This window comes from Salmo salar, chromosome 01, assembly GCF_965601325.2.
Source record: "Salmo salar chromosome 01, fSalSal1, whole genome shotgun sequence".
NCBI lineage: Eukaryota > Metazoa > Chordata > Actinopteri > Salmoniformes > Salmonidae > Salmo > Salmo salar.
The window spans coordinates 116,338,976-116,357,500 of record NC_138291.1 but is presented as its reverse complement, the minus strand read 5'-3'; the positions used below and the strand labels follow the sequence as shown (position 1 = coordinate 116,357,500).

At 42.6% G+C, this 18,525-nt stretch overlaps 1 protein-coding gene across 2 annotated transcripts in view; it reads left to right on the top strand.

The window, feature by feature from the left end:
- Positions 1-18,525, top strand: part of LOC106591860 (dedicator of cytokinesis protein 1) — a 747,377-nt gene that overhangs the window by 677,086 nt on the left and 51,766 nt on the right. For both annotated transcript variants that reach the window (XM_045687698.2, XM_045687696.2), the window contains exons 43-46: positions 2,134-2,218; positions 7,342-7,428; positions 15,994-16,170; positions 16,641-16,724. In XM_045687698.2, coding sequence (XP_045543654.2) covers positions 2,134-2,218; positions 7,342-7,428; positions 15,994-16,170; positions 16,641-16,724 — 433 coding nt within the window. The remainder of the gene's footprint in view (positions 1-2,133; positions 2,219-7,341; positions 7,429-15,993; positions 16,171-16,640; positions 16,725-18,525) is intronic.

Sequence of the window (18,525 nt, the reverse complement as noted above, 5' to 3'; positions counted from 1 at the left end):
GTTCCTACATCTACACACCCAGAGAAAATGCTTTTCTGAAACACTGCTGGTCATGTTCCTACATCTACACCCAGAGAAAATGTTGTTCTGAAACACTGCTGGTCATGTTCCTACATCTACACACCCAGAGAAAATGTTGTTCTGAAACACTGCTGGTCATGTTCCTACATCTACACACCCAGAGAAAATGTTGTTCTGAAACACTGCTGGTCATGTTCCTACATCTACAAACCCAGAGAAAATGTTGTTCTGAAACACTGCTGGTCATGTTCCTACATCTACACACCCAGAGAAAATGCTGTTCTGAAACACTGCTGGTCATGTTCCTACATCTACACACCCAGAGAAAATGCTTTTCTGAAACACTGCTGGTCATGTTCCTACATCTACACACCCAGAGAAAATGTTGTTCTGAAACACTGCTGGTCATGTTCCTACATCTACACACCCAGAGAAAATGCTTTTCTGAAACACTGCTGGTCATGTTCCTACATCTACACACCCAGAGAAAATGCTTTTCTGAAACACTGCTGGTCATGTTCCTACATCTACAAACCCAGAGAAAATGTTGTTCTGAAACACTGCTGGTCATGTTCCTACATCTACACACCCAGAGAAAATGTTGTTCTGAAACACTGCTGGTCATGTTCCTACATCTACACACCCAGAGAAAATGTTGTTCTGAAACACTGCTGGTCATGTTTCTACATCTACACACCCAGAGAAAATGCTTTTCTGAAACACTGCTGGTCATGTTCCTACATCTACACACCCAGAGAAAATGTTGTTCTGAAACACTGCTGGTCATGTTCCTACATCTACACACCCAGAGAAAATGTTGTTCTGAAACACTGCTGGTCATGTTCCTACATCTACACACCCAGAGAAAATGTTGTTCTGAAACACTGCTGGTCATGTTCCTACATCTACACACCCAGAGAAAATGGTGTTCTGAAACACTGCTGGTCATGTTCCTACATCTACACACCCAGAGAAAATGTTGTTCTGAAACACTGCTGGTCATGTTCCTACATCTACACACCCAGAGAAAATGCTTTTCTGAAACACTGTTGGTCATGTTCCTACATCTACACACCCAGAGAAAATGGTTTTCTGAAACACTGCTGGTTCATTTCATATGACTGTCAGTTGACTAATAAAGTCTCAGACCACGTAATGAGACATGTATGGTTTTCAATGAACAGAAAAGGAAACGTGCTGTATTTGTAAACCAGTGTTAAACAGTACTGTTCAAAGACAGTGGTTTTTTAGTGATGTGTTGGTTACACCTCATCTCAGCCAGCTGGGCCCTCAGATAGACCCAGAACACAACTCCCAGTGAGAGAAATCTTTACCCTGGGTAGGCGGGTTCAACCCTGTCAGTCCACTAATCTGTCTGTCTGTCTGTCTGTCTGTCTGTCTGTCTGTCTGTCTGTCTGTCTGTCTGTTTGTCCAGAGCTGGAATCAACAAAATAAAATCATATTACACAGATATATACGCAGAAGCATTTCATTCCCAGAGGCAGGGATGAGCTCTTAGATGGGGAATGTAATGAATCTACAGACAGACAGACAGACAGACAGACAGACAAAGTGAGGGATGTTTATGCTACTGACTCACTGACCTGTTTTTCACCTGAAACAGCCACATAATTAAACATTAAATCAACCTGCAGATGAGCCATAACACTTTTAATTTAATTCTCTACTCCTTTCTCCTTCTCTCTCTCTATCTTTCTCTGTCCTCTTTCTCTACGCTCCTTTCTCTCTTTTTTCCATCTCTATTTCTCAATCTCTATCTCTCGCTTTCCTTTGCGCTCTCTCCATCTCTCTCTCTCTCCTCTCTCTCTCTCTCTCTCTCTCTCTCTCGCTCTCTCTCTCTCTCCTCTCTGTCTCTCTCTCTCTCCCCTCTCTCTCTCTCTCTCTCTCCTCTCTGTCTCTCTCTCTCTCTTCCTCTCTCTCTCTTCTCTCTCTCTCTCTCTCTCTCTCCTCTCTCTCTCTCTCCTCTCTCTCTCTCCTCTCTCTCTCTCTCTCCTCTCTGTCTCTCTCTCCTCTCTCTCTCTCTCTCTCTCCTCTGTCTCTCTCTCCTCTCTCTCCTCTCTCTCTCTCTCTCTCTCTCTCTCCTCTCTCCAGCTTTTACATGATAAATGAAGTGTATCAGTTTCAGTACTCCAGACCGGTGAGGAAGGGAGAGAAGGACCCAGACAACGAGTTCTCGGTAAATATCATATTCAGATTTGTTCTCTAAACTTTCTTTTCTACATTTCCTTCATTGAGGGTAGTAATATTAATGGTGTAATTGTTGTGACTAATGAAAGATGTCAGTACTGTAATTGTTGTGACTAATGAAAGATGTCAGTACTGTAATTGTTGTGACTAATGAAAGATGGCATTACTGTAATTGTTGTGACTAATGAAAGATGTCAGTACTGTAATTGTTGTGACTAATGAAAGATGTCAGTACTGTAATTGTTGTGACTAATGAAAGATGTAAATACTGTAATTGTTGTGACTAATGAAAGACGTCAGTACTGTAATTGTTGTGACTAATGAAAGATGGCAGTTTGTTGTGACTAATGAAAGATGCCAGTACTGTAATTGTTGTGACTAATGAAAGATGTCAGTACTGTAATTGTTGTGACTAATGAAAGATGTCAGTACTGTAATTGTTGTGACTAATGAAAGATGTCAGTACTGTAATTGTTGTGACTAATGAAAGATGTCAGTACTGTAATTGTTGTGACTAATGAAAGATGTCAGTACTGTAATTGTTGTGACTAATGAAAGATGTCAGTACTGTAATTGTTGTGACTAATGAAAGATGTCAGTACTGTAATTGTTGTGACTAATGAAAGATGTCAGTACTGTAATTGTTGTGACTAATGAAAGATGGCAGTACTGTAATTGTTGTGACTAATGAAAGATGGCAGTGCTGTAATTGTTGTGACTAAAGAAAGATGGCAGTACTGTAATTGTTGTGACTAATGAAAGATGTCAGTACTGTAATTGTTCTGACTAATGAAAGATGCCAGTTTGTTGTGACTAATGAAATATGTCAGTACTGTAATTGTTGTGACTAATGAAAGATGTAAATACTGTAGTTGTTGTGACTAATGAAAGATGTCAGTACTTTAATTGTTCTTATGTGTTTGGTAAAGCAGCGATCCCTAATACATGTTTTTTTTATATTTATTTAATCAGGGAGTCACCGTTGAGATCGGGGGAGACCTACATATACAATTGTATAAGACAAACTCAAATACCAAATCAAGAAAGTTTCATAAAAAATTGACTAATGAAAGATGTCAGTACTGTAAATGTTGTGACTAATGAAAGATGGCAGTTTTTGTAAATGTTGTGACTAATGAAAGATGTCAGTACTGTAATTTTTGTGACTAATGAAAGATGTCAGTACTGTAAATGTTGTGACTAATGAAAGATGTCAGTACTGTAATTGTTGTGACTAATGAAAGATGTCAGTACTGTAATTGTTGTGACTAATGAAAGATGTCAGTACTGTAATTGTTGTGACTAATGAAAGATGTCAGTACTGTAATTGTGGTGACTAATGAAAGATGGCAGTACTGTAATTGTTGTGACTAATGAAAGATGGCAGTACTGTAATTGTTGTGACTAATGAAAGATGGCATTACTGTAATTGTTGTGACTAATGAAAGACGGCAGTACTGTAATTGTTGTGACTAATGAAAGACGGCAGTACTGTAATTGTTGTGACTAATGAAAGACGGCAGTACTGTAATTGTTGTGACTAATGAAAGACGTCAGTACTGTAATTGTTATGACTAATGAAAGATGTCAGTACTGTAAATGTTGTGACTAATGAAAGATGTCAGTACTGTAATTGTTGTGACTAATGAAAGACGTCAGTACTGTAATTGTTGTGACTAATGAAAGACGTCAGTACTGTAATTCTTGTGACTAATGAAAGACGCCAGTACTGTAATTGTTGTGACTAATGAAAGATGCCAGTACTGTAATTGTTGTGACTAATGAAAGATGGCAGTACTGTTATTGTTGTGACTAATGAAAGATGTCAGTACTGTAATTGTTGTGACTAATGAAAGATGTCAGTACTGTAATTGTTGTGACTAATGAAAGATGGCAGTACTGTAATTGTTGTGACTAATGAAAGATGGCAGTACTGTAATTGTTGTGACTAAAGAAAGATGGCAGTACTGTAATTGTTGTGACTAATGAAAGATGTCAGTACTGTAATTGTTCTGACTAATGAAAGATGCCAGTTTGTTGTGACTAATGAAAGATGTCAGTACTGTAATTGTTGTGACTAATGAAAGATGTAAATACTGTAGTTGTTGTGACTAATGAAAGATGTCAGTACTTTAATTGTTCTTATGTGTTTGGTAAAGCAGCGATCCTTAATACATGTTTTTTTATATTTATTTAATCAGGGAGTCACCGTTGAGATCGGGGGAGACCTACATATACAATTGTATAAGACAAACTCAAATACCAAATCAAGAAAGTTTCATAAAAAATGGACTAATGAAAGATGTCAGTACTGTAATTGTTGTGACTAATGAAAGATGGCAGTATTGTAATTGTTGTGACTAATGAAAGATGTCAGTACTGTAATTGTTGTGACTAATGAAAGATGTCAGTACTGTAATTGTTGTGACTAATGAAAGATGTCAGTACTGTAATTGTTGTGACTAATGAAAGATGTCAGTACTGTAATTGTGGTGACTAATGAAAGATGGCAGTACTGTAATTGTTGTGACTAATGAAAGATGGCATTACTGTAATTGTTGTGACTAATGAAAGACGGCAGTACTGTAATTGTTGTGACTAATGAAAGATGTCAGTACTGTAATTGTTGTGACTAATGAAAGATGTCAGTACTGTAATTGTTGTGACTAATGAAAGATGTCAGTACTGTAATTGTTGTGACTAATGAAAGATGTCAGTACTGTAATTGTGGTGACTAATGAAAGATGGCAGTACTGTAATTGTTGTGACTAATGAAAGATGGCATTACTGTAATTGTTGTGACTAATGAAAGACGGCAGTACTGTAATTGTTGTGACTAATGAAAGACGGCAGTACTGTAATTGTTGTGACTAATGAAAGACGGCAGTACTGTAATTGTTGTGACTAATGAAAGACGGCAGTACTGTAATTGTTGTGACTAATGAAAGACGTCAGTACTGTAATTGTTGTGACTAATGAAAGATGTCAGTACTGTAAATGTTGTGACTAATGAAAGATGTCAGTACTGTAAATGTTGTGACTAATGAAAGATGTCAGTACTGTAATTGTTGTGGCTAATGAAAGATGTCAGTACTGTAATCGTTGTGGCTAATGAAAGATGTCAGTACTGTAATTGTTGTGACTAATGAAAGATGTCAGTACTGTAATTGTTGTGACTAATGAAAGATGTCAGTACTGTAATTGTTGTGACTAATGAAAGACGTCAGTACTGTAATTCTTGTGACTAATGAAAGACGTCAGTACTGTAATTCTTGTGACTAATGAAAGATGTCAGTACTGTAAATGTTGTGACTAATGAAAGATGTCAGTACTGTAATTGTTGTGACTAATGAAAGATGTCAGTACTGTAATCGTTGTGGCTAATGAAAGATGTCAGTACTGTAATTGTTGTGACTAATGAAAGATGTCAGTACTGTAATTGTTGTGACTAATGAAAGACGTCAGTACTGTAATTGTTGTGACTAATGAAAGACGTCAGTACTGTAATTCTTGTGACTAATGAAAGATGGCAGTACTGTAATTGTTCTCATGTGTTTGGTAAAGCAGCGATCCTTAGTACATGTTTTATTTGACATTTATTTAATCATGGAGTCACCGTTGAGATCAGGGGAGACCTACGTATACAATTTTATAAGACCAAATCAAATAAACGTTAAATCTTTGTCAATCAAAATGATCAGATATTTATAGGCGGGGACCCGATCGATGGGAGAACCATCCAGTGAATTTTTTTGTTGTGAGAATTAGAGAACGACAGTCTTGCCTGCATTGAGGACCAACCAGAACTTTCTGACAACATGTTCTAGTCCTCCTTCCTCCTCCACTACACCAGCAGTCTGGTTATCTCTGACCTTTAACCTAACAACATGTTCTAGTCCTCCTCCACTACACCAGCAGTCTGGTTCTCTCTGACCTTTAACCTAACAACATGTTCTAGTCCTCCTTCCTCCTCCACTACACCAGCAGTCTGGTTCTCTGACCTTTAACCTAACAACATGTTCTAGTCCTCCTTCCTCCTCCACTACACCAGCAGTCTGGTTCTCTCTGATGACCTTTAACCTAACAACATGTTCTAGTCCTCCTTCCTCCTCCACTACACCAGCAGTCTGGTTCTCTCTGACCTTTAACCTAACAACATGTTCTAGTCCTCCTTCCTCCTCCACTACACCAGCAGTCTGGTTCTCTGACCTTTAACCTAACAACATGTTCTAGTCCTCCTTCCTCCTCCACTACACCAGCAGTCTGGTTCTCTCTGATGACCTTTAACCTAACAACATGTTCTAGTCCTCCTTCCTCCTCCACTACACCAGCAGTCTGGTTCTCTCTGATGACCTTTAACCTAACAACATGTTCTAGTCCTCCTTCCTCCTCCACTACACCAGCAGTCTGGTTCTCTGACCTTTAACCTAACAACATGTTCTAGTCCTCCTTCCTCCTCCACTACACCAGCAGTCTGGTTCTCTCTGATGACCTTTAACCTAACAACATGTTCTAGTCCTCCTTCCTCCTCCACTACACCAGCAGTCTGGTTCTCTCTGATGACCTTTAACCTAACAACATGTTCTAGTCCTCCTTCCTCCTCCACTACACCAGCAGTCTGGTTGTCTGACCTTTAACCTAACAAGTCTTTCTGTAAAAAAAAACAACAAAAAAAAAAAAAGTGCAGGAAAGAACAACATGTTTTTTCTCAGTCTCTTCTAAGAGTCATCCTGTAAACACTGTCTGGATTATTACTGATGGTGTGGATGATGTGTGATGTACTGGAGGATCCCTTTCATTACACACACACACACACACACACACACACACACACACACACACACACACACACACACACACACACACACACACACCACACACACACACACTAGCACCAGTAGCCTAGTTGGACTGTAAATCAACAACCATTTCATTCCCTCTCTGGTACATTTAACGTCAACAGGAAATGTCTGTCTGTAAAACCGTAGCAGGAAAGAACAACCGTTATCTGTCTATTCTTAGTGCTCCTGTCTGTCATACGTTCATCTCCATGAAGACAAAAATATCTTTACAACTTGTTCTCTTTTATTGTGTTTTATTGTCTTTTTCCAGAACATGTGGATTGAGCGAACCACTTACACCACGGCCTACAAACTGCCTGGAATACTGCGATGGTTCCAAGTCCGGTCTGTCTCCACGGTGAGTGTGTGTCCACGTCAAGTCTGTTTCCACGGTGAGTGTGTGTGTGTGTGTGTCCACGTCAGGTCTGTCTCCACGGTGAGTGTGTGTCCACGTCAGGTCTGTCTCCAGTGAGTGTGTGTGTGTCCACGTCAGGTCTGTCTCCAGTGAGTGTGTGTGTGTCCACGTCAGGTCTGTCTCCACGGTGAGTGTGTGTGTCCACGTCAGGTCTGTCTCCAGTGAGTGTGTGTGTCCACGTCAGGTCTGTCTCCAGTGAGTGTGTGTGTGTCCACGTCAGGTCTGTCTCCAGTGAGTGTGTGTGTGTCCACGTCAGGTCTGTCTCCAGTGAGTGTGTGTGTGTTCACGTCAGGTCTGTCTCCACGGTGAGTGTGTGTGTGTCCACGTCAGGTCTGTCTCCACGGTGAGTGTGTGTGTGTCCACGTCAGGTCTGTCTCCACGGTGAGTGTGTGTGTGTCCACGTCAGGTCTGTCTCCACGGTGAGTGTGTGTGTGTCCACGTCAGGTCTGTCTCCAGTGAGTGTGTGTGTGTCCACGTCAGGTCTGTCTCCAGTGAGTGTGTGTGTGTGTCCACGTCAGGTCTGTCTCTACGGTGAGTGTGTGTGTGTCCACGTCAAGTCTGTCTCCAGTGAGTGTGTGTGTGTCCACGTCAGGTCTGTCTGCAGTGAGTGTGTGTGTGTCCATGTCAGGTCTGTCTCCTGTGAGTGTGTGTGTGTCCACGTCAGGTCTGTCTCCAGTGAGTGTGTGTGTGTCCACGTCAGGTCTGTCTCCAGTGAGTGTGTGTGTGTCCACGTCAGGTCTGTCTCCAGTGAGTGTGTGTGTGTCCACGTCAAGTCTGTCTCCACGGTGAGTGTGTGTGTGTCCACGTCAGGTCTGTCTCCACGGTGAGTGTGTGTGTGTGTCCACGTCAGGTCTGTCTCCAGTGAGTGTGTGTGTGTCCACGTCAGGTCTGTCTCCAGTGAGTGTGTGTGTGTCCACGTCAGGTCTGTCTCCAGTGAGTGTGTGTGTGTCCACGTCAGGTCTGTCTCCAGTGAGTGTGTGTGTGTCCACGTCAGGTCTGTCTCCACGGTGAGTGTGTGTGTGTCCACGTCAGGTCTGTCTCCACGGTGAGTGTGTGTGTGTCCACGTCAGGTCTGTCTCCACGGTGAGTGTGTGTGTGTCCACGTCAGGTCTGTCTCCACGGTGAGTGTGTGTGTGTCCACGTCAGGTCTGTCTCCAGTGAGTGTGTGTGTGTCCACGTCAGGTCTGTCTCCAGTGAGTGTGTGTGTGTGTCCACGTCAGGTCTGTCTCTACGGTGAGTGTGTGTGTGTCCACGTCAAGTCTGTCTCCAGTGAGTGTGTGTGTGTCCACGTCAGGTCTGTCTGCAGTGAGTGTGTGTGTGTCCACGTCAGGTCTGTCTCCTGTGAGTGTGTGTGTGTCCACGTCAGGTCTGTCTCCAGTGAGTGTGTGTGTGTCCACGTCAGGTCTGTCTCCAGTGAGTGTGTGTGTGTCCACGTCAGGTCTGTCTCCAGTGAGTGTGTGTGTGTCCACGTCAAGTCTGTCTCCACGGTGAGTGTGTGTGTGTCCACGTCAGGTCTGTCTCCACGGTGAGTGTGTGTGTGTGTCGACGTCAGGTCTGTCTCCAGTGAGTGTGTGTGTGTCCACGTCAGGTCTGTCTCCAGTGAGTGTGTGTGTGTCCACGTCAGGTCTGTCTCCAGTGAGTGTGTGTGTGTCCACGTCAGGTCTGTCTCCACGGTGAGTGTGTGTGTGTCCACGTCAAGTCTGTCTCCAGTGAGTGTGTGTGTGTCCACGTCAGGTCTGTCCCCACGGTGAGTGTGTGTGTGTCCACGTCAGGTCTGTCTCCAGTGAGATGAGCGTGGGCTCCAGGCAGACATTACTAATCAAATCAGGATCTGTGGCCAACGCAGTGGATCCATCTGATGTGATCTACTTAACCTGTAGACAGCAGTACAGACCCTGTGTAGACTGCAGTACAGACCCTGTGTAGACAGCAGTACAGACCCTGTGTAGACAGCAGTGCAGACCCTGTGTAGACAGCAGTACAGACCCTGTGTAGACAGCAGTACAGACCCTGTGTAGACAGCAGTACAGACCCTGTGTAGACAGCAGTACAGACCCTGTGTAGACAGCAGTACAGACCCTGTGTAGACAGCAGTACAGACCCTGTGTAGACAGCAGTAGACAGCAGTACAGACCCTTTCCAATGCCAGCGCCGCTCATCCATTTACTTTTTAAAGTCGGGGATAAACCCTTCTACACTTCTGGAACCTTTTCACATCAGCACAATGTCTCAGTCATTAGGCTTTCATTCTTTGTTGTTCAAAAAAGCACCCTGATATTGGGAATTACATGACAGAGAGGAAGAATACAGGAACGGAGAGAGAATACAGGAACGGAGAGAGAATACAGGAACGGAGAGAGAATACAGGAACGGAGAGAGAATACAGGACTAGAGAGAGAATACAGGACTAGAGAGAGAATACAGGACTAGAGAGAATACAGGACGAGAGACAGAATACAGGAACGGAGAGAGAGCCCGGTTTCAATCAGAGCCCAGGATCAATCCGAGCACAGCATCGATCAGAGCACAGCATCGATCTGAGCCCAGCATCAATCAGAGCACAGCATCTTTTGAATATTTCATTATTTGTTCCAAAACCAAATCCAGTATTTAGTGTAATTAGACTGAGTATTCTGGAATCAATGATGCTTTATTTGTCCCTTTTATTAATCCCTTTCATGTCAGATCTGGTGAAGAGAAGGGGATCTCTCTCTATCGCTACTCTCTCCGTCTCTAACTCTGTCTCTACTATCTCTCTCTCTACTATCTCTACTCTCTGTCTCTAACTCTCTCTCTACTGTCTCTACTCTCTGTTTCTAACTCTCTCTCTACTATCTCTACTCTCTGTCTCTAACTCTCTCTCTACTGTCTCTACTCTCTGTCTCTAACTCTCTCTCTACTATCTCTCTCTCTACTATCTCTACTCTCTGTCTCTAACTCTCTCTCTACTGTCTCTACTCTCTGTTTCTAACTCTCTCTCTACTATCTCTACTCTCTGTCTCTAACTCTCTCTCTACTATCTCTACTCTCTGTCTCTAACTCTCTCTCTACTATCTCTACTCTCTGTCTCTAACTCTCTCTCTACTATCTCTACCTCTAACTCTCTCTCTACTATCTCTACTCTCTGTCTCTAACTCTCTCTCTACTATCTCTACTCCCTGTCTCTAACTCTCTCTCTACTATCTCTACTCTCTGTCTCTAACTCTCTCTACTTTCTCTCTCTCTCTCTCTCTCTACTCTGTTTCTAACTCTCTCTACTATCTCTATATCTCCCTCTCTCTACTATCTCTCTAGTTTCTCTACTACCTCTCTCTATGGTCTCTCCCTACTATCTCTCTACTCTCTCTCTCTACTATCACTACCTCTCTCTACTATCACTACCTCTCTCTACTATCACTACCTCTCTCTACTACCTCTCTCTACGGTCTCTCCCTACTATCTCTCTCTCTCTACTATATCTCTCTACTCTCTCTCTCTACTATCACTACCTCTCTCTACTATCACTACCTCTCTCTACTATCACTACCTCTCTCTACTATCACTACCTCTCTACTCTCTACTATCACTACCTCTCTACTCTCTACTACCTCTCTCTACGGTCTCTCCCTACTATCTCTCTCTCTCTACTATATCTCTCTACTCTCTCTCTCTACTATCACTACCTCTCTCTACTATCACTACCTCTCTACTCTCTACTATCACTACCTCTCTACTCTCTACTATCACTACCTCTCTATACTATCACTTCCTCTCTACTCTCTACTATCACTACCTCTCTCTACTATCACTACCTCTCTCTACTATCACTACCTCTCTACTCTCTACTATCACTACCTCTCTCCTCTCTACTATCACTACCTCTCTCTACTATCACTACCTCTCTCTACTATCACTACCTCTCTCTACTATCACTACCTCTCTACTCTCTACTACCTCTCTCTACGGTCTCTCCCTACTATCTCTCTCTCTCTACTATATCTCTCTACTCTCTACCTCTCTCTACTATCACTACCTCTCTACTCTCTACTATCACTACCTCTCTACTCTCTGCTATCACTACCTCTCTACTCTCTGCTATCACTACCTCTCTCTACTATCACTACCTCTCTCTACTATCACTACCTCTCTACTATCACTACTACTCTCTACTATCACTACTACTCTCTACTATCACTATCTCTCTACTCTCTACTATCACTACCTCTCTACTCTCTGCTATTACTACCTCTCTCTACTATCACTACCTCTCTACTCTCTACTATCACTACTACTCTCTACTATCACTACTACTCTCTACTATCACTACCTCTCTACTCTCTACTATCACTACCTCTCTACTCTCTGCTATCACTACCTCTCTCTACTATCACTACCTCTCTACTATCACTACTACTCTCTACTATCACTACCTCTCTCTACTATCACTACCTCTCTCCTCTCACTACCTCTCTACTATCACTACCTCTCTACTATCACTACCTCTCTACTATCACTACCTCTCTACTATCACTACCTCTCTACTATCACTACCTCTCTACTATCACTACCATCACTACCTCTCTCTACTATCACTACCTCTCTCTACTATCACTACCTCTCTCTACCTCTCTCTGCTATCACTACCTCTCTCCGCTATCACTACCTCTCTCCGCTATCACTACCTCTCTCCGCTATCACTACCTCTCTCCGCTATCACTACCTCTCTCCTCTATCACTACCTCTCTCCTCTATCACTTCCTCTCTCCTCTATCACTACCTCTCTCCTCTATCACTACCTCTCTCCTCTATCACTACCTCTCTCCTCTATCACTACCTCTCTCCACTATCACTACCTCTCTCTACTATCACTACCTCTCTCTACTATCACTACCTTTCTCTACTATCACTACCTCTCTCTGCTATCACTACCTCTCTCCGCTATCACTACCTCTCTCCGCTATCACTACCTCTCTCCTCTATCACTACCTCTCTCCTCTATCACTACCTCTCTCCTCTATCACTACCTCTCTCTACTATCACTACCTCTCTCTACTATCACTACCTCTCTCTGCTATCACTACCTCTCTCTACTATTCACTACCTCTCTCTACTATCTCTACCTCTCTCTACTATCACTACCTCTCTCTACGGTCTCTCCCTACTATCTCTCTCTCCCTACTATCTCTCTCTCTCTACTATATCTCTCTACTATCACTACCTCTCTACTCTCTACTATCACTACCTCTCTACTCTCTGCTATCACTACCTCTCTACTCTCTGCTATCACTACCTCTCTCTACTATCACTACCTCTCTCTACTATCACTACCTCTCTACTATCACTACCTCTCTACTATCACTACCTCTCTACTATCAATACTACTCTCTACTATCACTACTACTCTCTACTATCACTACCTCTCTACTCTCTGCTATCACTACCTCTCTCTACTATCACTACCTCTCTACTCTCTACTATCACTACTACTCTCTACTATCACTACCTCTCTACTCTCTACTATCACTACTACTCTCTACTATCACTACTACTCTCTACTATCACTACCTCTCTACTCTCTACTATCACTACCTCTCTACTCTCTGCTATCACTACCTCTCTCTACTATCACTACCTCTACTCTCTACTATCACTACTACTCTCTACTATCACTACCTCTCTACTATCACTACCTCTCTCCTCTCTACTATCACTACCTCTCTACTATCACTACTACTCTCTACTATCACTACCTCTCTCTACTATCACTACCTCTCTCCTCTCTACTATCACTACCTCTCTACTATCACTACCTCTCTCTACTATCACTACCTCTCTCTACTATCACTACCTCTCTCTACTATCACTACCTCTCTCTACCTCTCTCTACTATCACTACCTCACTCTACTATCACTACCTCTCTCCACTATCACTACCTCTCTCCGCTATCACTACCTCTCTCCGCTATCACTACCTCTCTCCTCTATCACTACCTCTCTCCTCTATCACTTCCTCTCTCCTCTATCACTACCTCTCTCCTCTATCACTACCTCTCTCCTCTATCACTACCTCTCTCCACTATCACTACCTCTCTCCACTATCACTACCTCTCTCTACTATCACTACCTCTCTCTACTATCACTACCTCTCTCTGCTATCACTACCTCTCTCTACTATCACTACCTCTCTCTGCTATCACTACCTCTCTGCTATCACTACCTCTCTCTGCTATCACTACCTCTCTCCGCTATCACTACCTCTCTCCGCTATCACTACCTCTCTCCTCTATCACTACCTCTCTCTACTATCACTACCTCTCTCTACCTCTCTCTACTATCACTACCTCTCTCTGCTATCACTACCTCTCTCTACTATCACTACCTCTCTCTACTATCTCTCCCTCTCTACTCTGTCTCTTTCTCGCCCTCTCTCTCCATCCTCCACTTCCCCTTCTCCTTCTCAATTCAATGTAATTACATTTAAGGGCTTTATTGTTATGGGAAACATATCATTTTATTTAACTAGGCAAGTCAGTTAAGAACTCTCTCTCTCACAGCGTGGTCTCCCTTGCTATGTTTCCTATTCAGATGTCACGAAATTCATCATGGTGTTGCAGGGAAGACCAAAATGCAGCGGGTGTATGGATACTCATTCTTTTAATGAAAAAATGTAAAGCATCCACAGAACAAAAACAAAACAATAAACAGTACTCATGACTCACAACAGTGTAGCAGGCTCAATCACGCAGTGCTCACAAACAATTCCCCACAACCACACAGACAAACACACCCTACTAATATAGAACTCCCAATCAAAGGCAACACCACACACCTGCCTTCAATTGGAAGTCCACCCCAATTAACTATACATAGAAACAGACTCACTAGACTAAACATAGAATACATGAATATCAGACAGTGCCCAAAAACCCCGGAATACTTAAATCAAATGCCCTTCTAGAAAAACACCACCCTGAACCACAAAACAAATACCCTCTGCCACGTCCTGACCAACCTACAATAACAACTAAGGAGGGGGGGTGTAGCACAGTGCCGTCGTTGACATCAGATCTCACAGGTTACTTTTCAGCAGTGCTAATGTACCCTCCAATAGAAACCTTATTACAGTCTCTATAGAATACTACACTATACTATACTATACCATACTATACTATGCTATACTATACCAAACTATACTATACCATACCATACTATACTGTATTATACTATACAGTGCAATACAATACTATACCAATACTTGTATTGCAATACTATACTATATAATACTATAGTAGACTATACAGTACAATACAATACCATACAATACTATGCTATACAATACCACACAATACTATACCATACCATGCTCTACTATATGGTACAATAATATACAATACTATCCCATGCAATACTATACAATACCGTACTCTACTATATCATACTATATCATACTATATTATACAATACAATACTATCCCATGCAATAATATACAATACCGTACTCTACTATATCATACTATACAAGACTATACAATACAATACTGTCCCATAAAATACTATACAATACTACTATATCATACTATACTATACAAGACCAATACAATACTATCCCATGCAATACTATACAATACCATACCATACTATACCACACAATACTATACAATACTATGCTATACCATACTATACAATACAATAATGTACTATAGTATACAATACTATACCATTCAATATAATACTATACCCAGCAATACCATACCATACAATACTACACCATACTATACTATACCATACAATACAATACTATACAATACCATTCAATACTGTACCATACCATACTATACAATACTACACCATACTATACTATACAATACTATACAATACCATACTATACTATAGCGTACTATACTATACTATACGGTGCAATACCATACAATACTATACCATACCATAATATACAATACTACACCATACTATACCGTACTATACTATACGGTACAATACTATACCATACAATATTATACAATACCATACAATATTATACTATAGTATACCATGCTATACTACAGGGCCCTTCTCCCACAGTATATAGTCACCCAGATGAGGTGGGAACAGGGCAGGTCCTGCACGGTTCAGTGTTACAGCGTGATTGACATTTAAAGTCAATGTTCCCACGTCAGCAATCCAGAATGAATGGATTCCATAGTCTCTCTAAATCCTTCCATCTGATGCCGGTCTGGAGATTTGTCACCCTGCCAGGCAGTCACACTGATCCTTCTAAATTTAGGAGAAAAAAAAACATCTATAAACTGTAATTTACTCAAGACAATCCACAAAATGCTCTACCATTGTGGTCACTCGTCTGTCCCAGAGATTCAGACATCAGAACCCCTCAGGTAGATGTTCTCTATAATCCTCTGTCTCTGTTGTTATACTGTAGATTGGAGTTAAAATGTCTCTCACTCACAGATGGACCTCAACCTGAAATGAATCAGAACTTATAACCTTCTTTTACTTCCTGCTTCCTGTGTTCAGGAGGAGATCAGCCCATTGGAGAATGCCATGGAGACGATGCAACTGACCAATGAGAAGATCAGCAACATGGTGCAGCGTCACCTGAATGATTCCAACCTTCCCATCAACCCCCTCTCCATGCTGCTCAACGGCATCGTGGACCCCGCTGTCATGGGCGGTTTCACCAACTACGAGAAGGTACTGTGTGTGTGTGTCGTCATGGGTGGGTCTACCTTACTTAGCTAATGAATACAGGTTTAGTTCTTTATTGTGAACTCAACACAACAACCATAGTTTGGTTGAACTCTCTCTTCCCCATGGAGAAAAATACAACCTTCATACAGAAGACAAAAGATTGTTTCTGTAATGAGTTCTGACTTCCCCTCTCTCTCTCTCCCCTCTTCACCTCTCCTCTCTCCCCCTCTCCTCTCTCCCCCCTCTCTCCTCTATCCCCCTCTCCTCTCTCCCCTCTCTCCTCTCTCCCCCTCTCCTCTCTCCTCTCCTCTCTCTCCCCCCTCTCTCCTCTCCCCTCTCCTCTCCCCTCTTTCTCCTCTCTCCCCTCTCCTCTCTCCACCCTCTCTCCTCTCCTATCCACTTTCCTCTCTCTCTTCTCTCCTCTCTTCCCTCCCCTCTCTCACCTCTCCTCCTTTCTCCTCTCCTCTCTCCAGGCATTCTTCACAGAGAAGTACCAGGGAGATCACCCTGAGGACCAGGAGAAACTGGAGAAACTGAAAGACCTCATCGCATGGCAGGTTAGACTCACACGCAAACAAACCACTCTACCACACTCCAGGACTGTGGAGTGTGGTAGTGTTGCACCCTCCCCAACTGACTGACACACACACACACACACACACACACACACACACACACACACACACACACACACACACACACACACACACACTGAAAGACCTCATCGCATGGCAGGTTAGACTGACACACACGCATACACTACCGTTAAAAACTTTGCGGTCACTTAGAAACGTCCTTGTTTTTGAAAGAAAAGCACGTTTTCTTGTCTATTAAAATAACATCAAATTGATCAGAAATACAGTGTAGACATTGTTAATGTTGTAAATGACTATTGTAACTGGAAACGGCTGATTTGTTATGGAATATCTACATAGGCGTACAGAGGCCCATTATCAGCAACCATCACTCCTGTGTTCCAATGGCACGTTGTGTTAGCTAATCCAAGTTTATCATTTAAAAAGGCTAATTGATCATTAGAAAACCCTTTTGTTAGCACAGCTGAGAACTGTTGTCCTGATTAAAGAAGCAATAAATCTGGCCTTCTTTAGACTAGTTGAGTATCTGGAGCATCAGCATTTGTGGGTTCGATTACAGGCTCAAACTGGCCAGAAACAAATAACTTTCTTCTGAAACTCGTCAGTCTATTCTTGTTCTGAGAAATGAAGGCTATTCCATGCGAGAAATTGCCAAGAAACTGAAGATCTTGTACAACATTCTGTACTACTCCCTTCAAAGAACAGCGCAAACTGTCTCTAACCAGAATAGAAAGAGGAGTGGGAGGCCCCGGTGCACAACTGAGCAAGAGGACAAGTAAATTAGAGTGTCTAGTTTGAGAAACAGACGCCTCACAAGTCGTCAACTAGCAGCTTCATTATATAGTACCCGCAAAACACCAGTGTCAAAGTCAACAGTGAAGAGGTGACTCCGGGATGCTGGCCTTCTAGGCAGAGTTCCTCTGTCCAGTGTCTGTGTTGATTTGCCCATCTTAATCTTTTGTTTTTATTGGTCGCACTGGTTCCTAATCACTTAAATTCTTCATATTGAAGCCAGCCGCACCAATTTTTTTGGAGGAAACACCGTCCAACTGGCGACCAAAGTCAGCTTGCAGGCGCCCGACCCACCACAAGTAGTCGCTAGGCCCCGATGAGACAAGGAAATCCCGACTGGCCCAAACCCTCCCCTAACCCGGAGGACGCTGGGACAATTGTTCGCCGCTCCGTGGGTCTCCCGGTCAGATGCTTACGACCATCTGCCATCCCCGCCCATAATGCACTAACAAAACCGGGACTTACTTCAAGGTAACAGCGCTCACTGTTGTCCCTAGTGGCCAGTTTCCATGTCATCTCCCCATGTCCTCAGACAAGGATGGACGTCAAATACTAACTTGTATCACGGGTGACCTGGCTGATTTTAAAACAATTCCACATGTTAGCTTAGTAGAAACCCAGCCCCGGGACCTTAGACCGTAAGGGGACTGACACTAAGCTGCGTCTTATTCTAACAGTTTTAGAAACTTCAGAGTGTTATCTATCCAATGCTACCAATTATATGCATATCCTAGCTTCTGGGCCTGAGTAACAGGCAGTTTTCTTTGGGCACGTCAGTCATCCGAACTTCCGAACACTGCCCCCTAGCCCAAAGATATTATTAAGACTGACACTAAGCTGCATCTAGGCAACCCATCAGAATGGTTAACCCCATATGTGTACCAGTGGAGGTAGGTGTCACTTTAAATTGGAGGACAGGTTCATTGTAATGGCTGCAATGAAATGAATGGAAAGGTATCTAACACTTTAC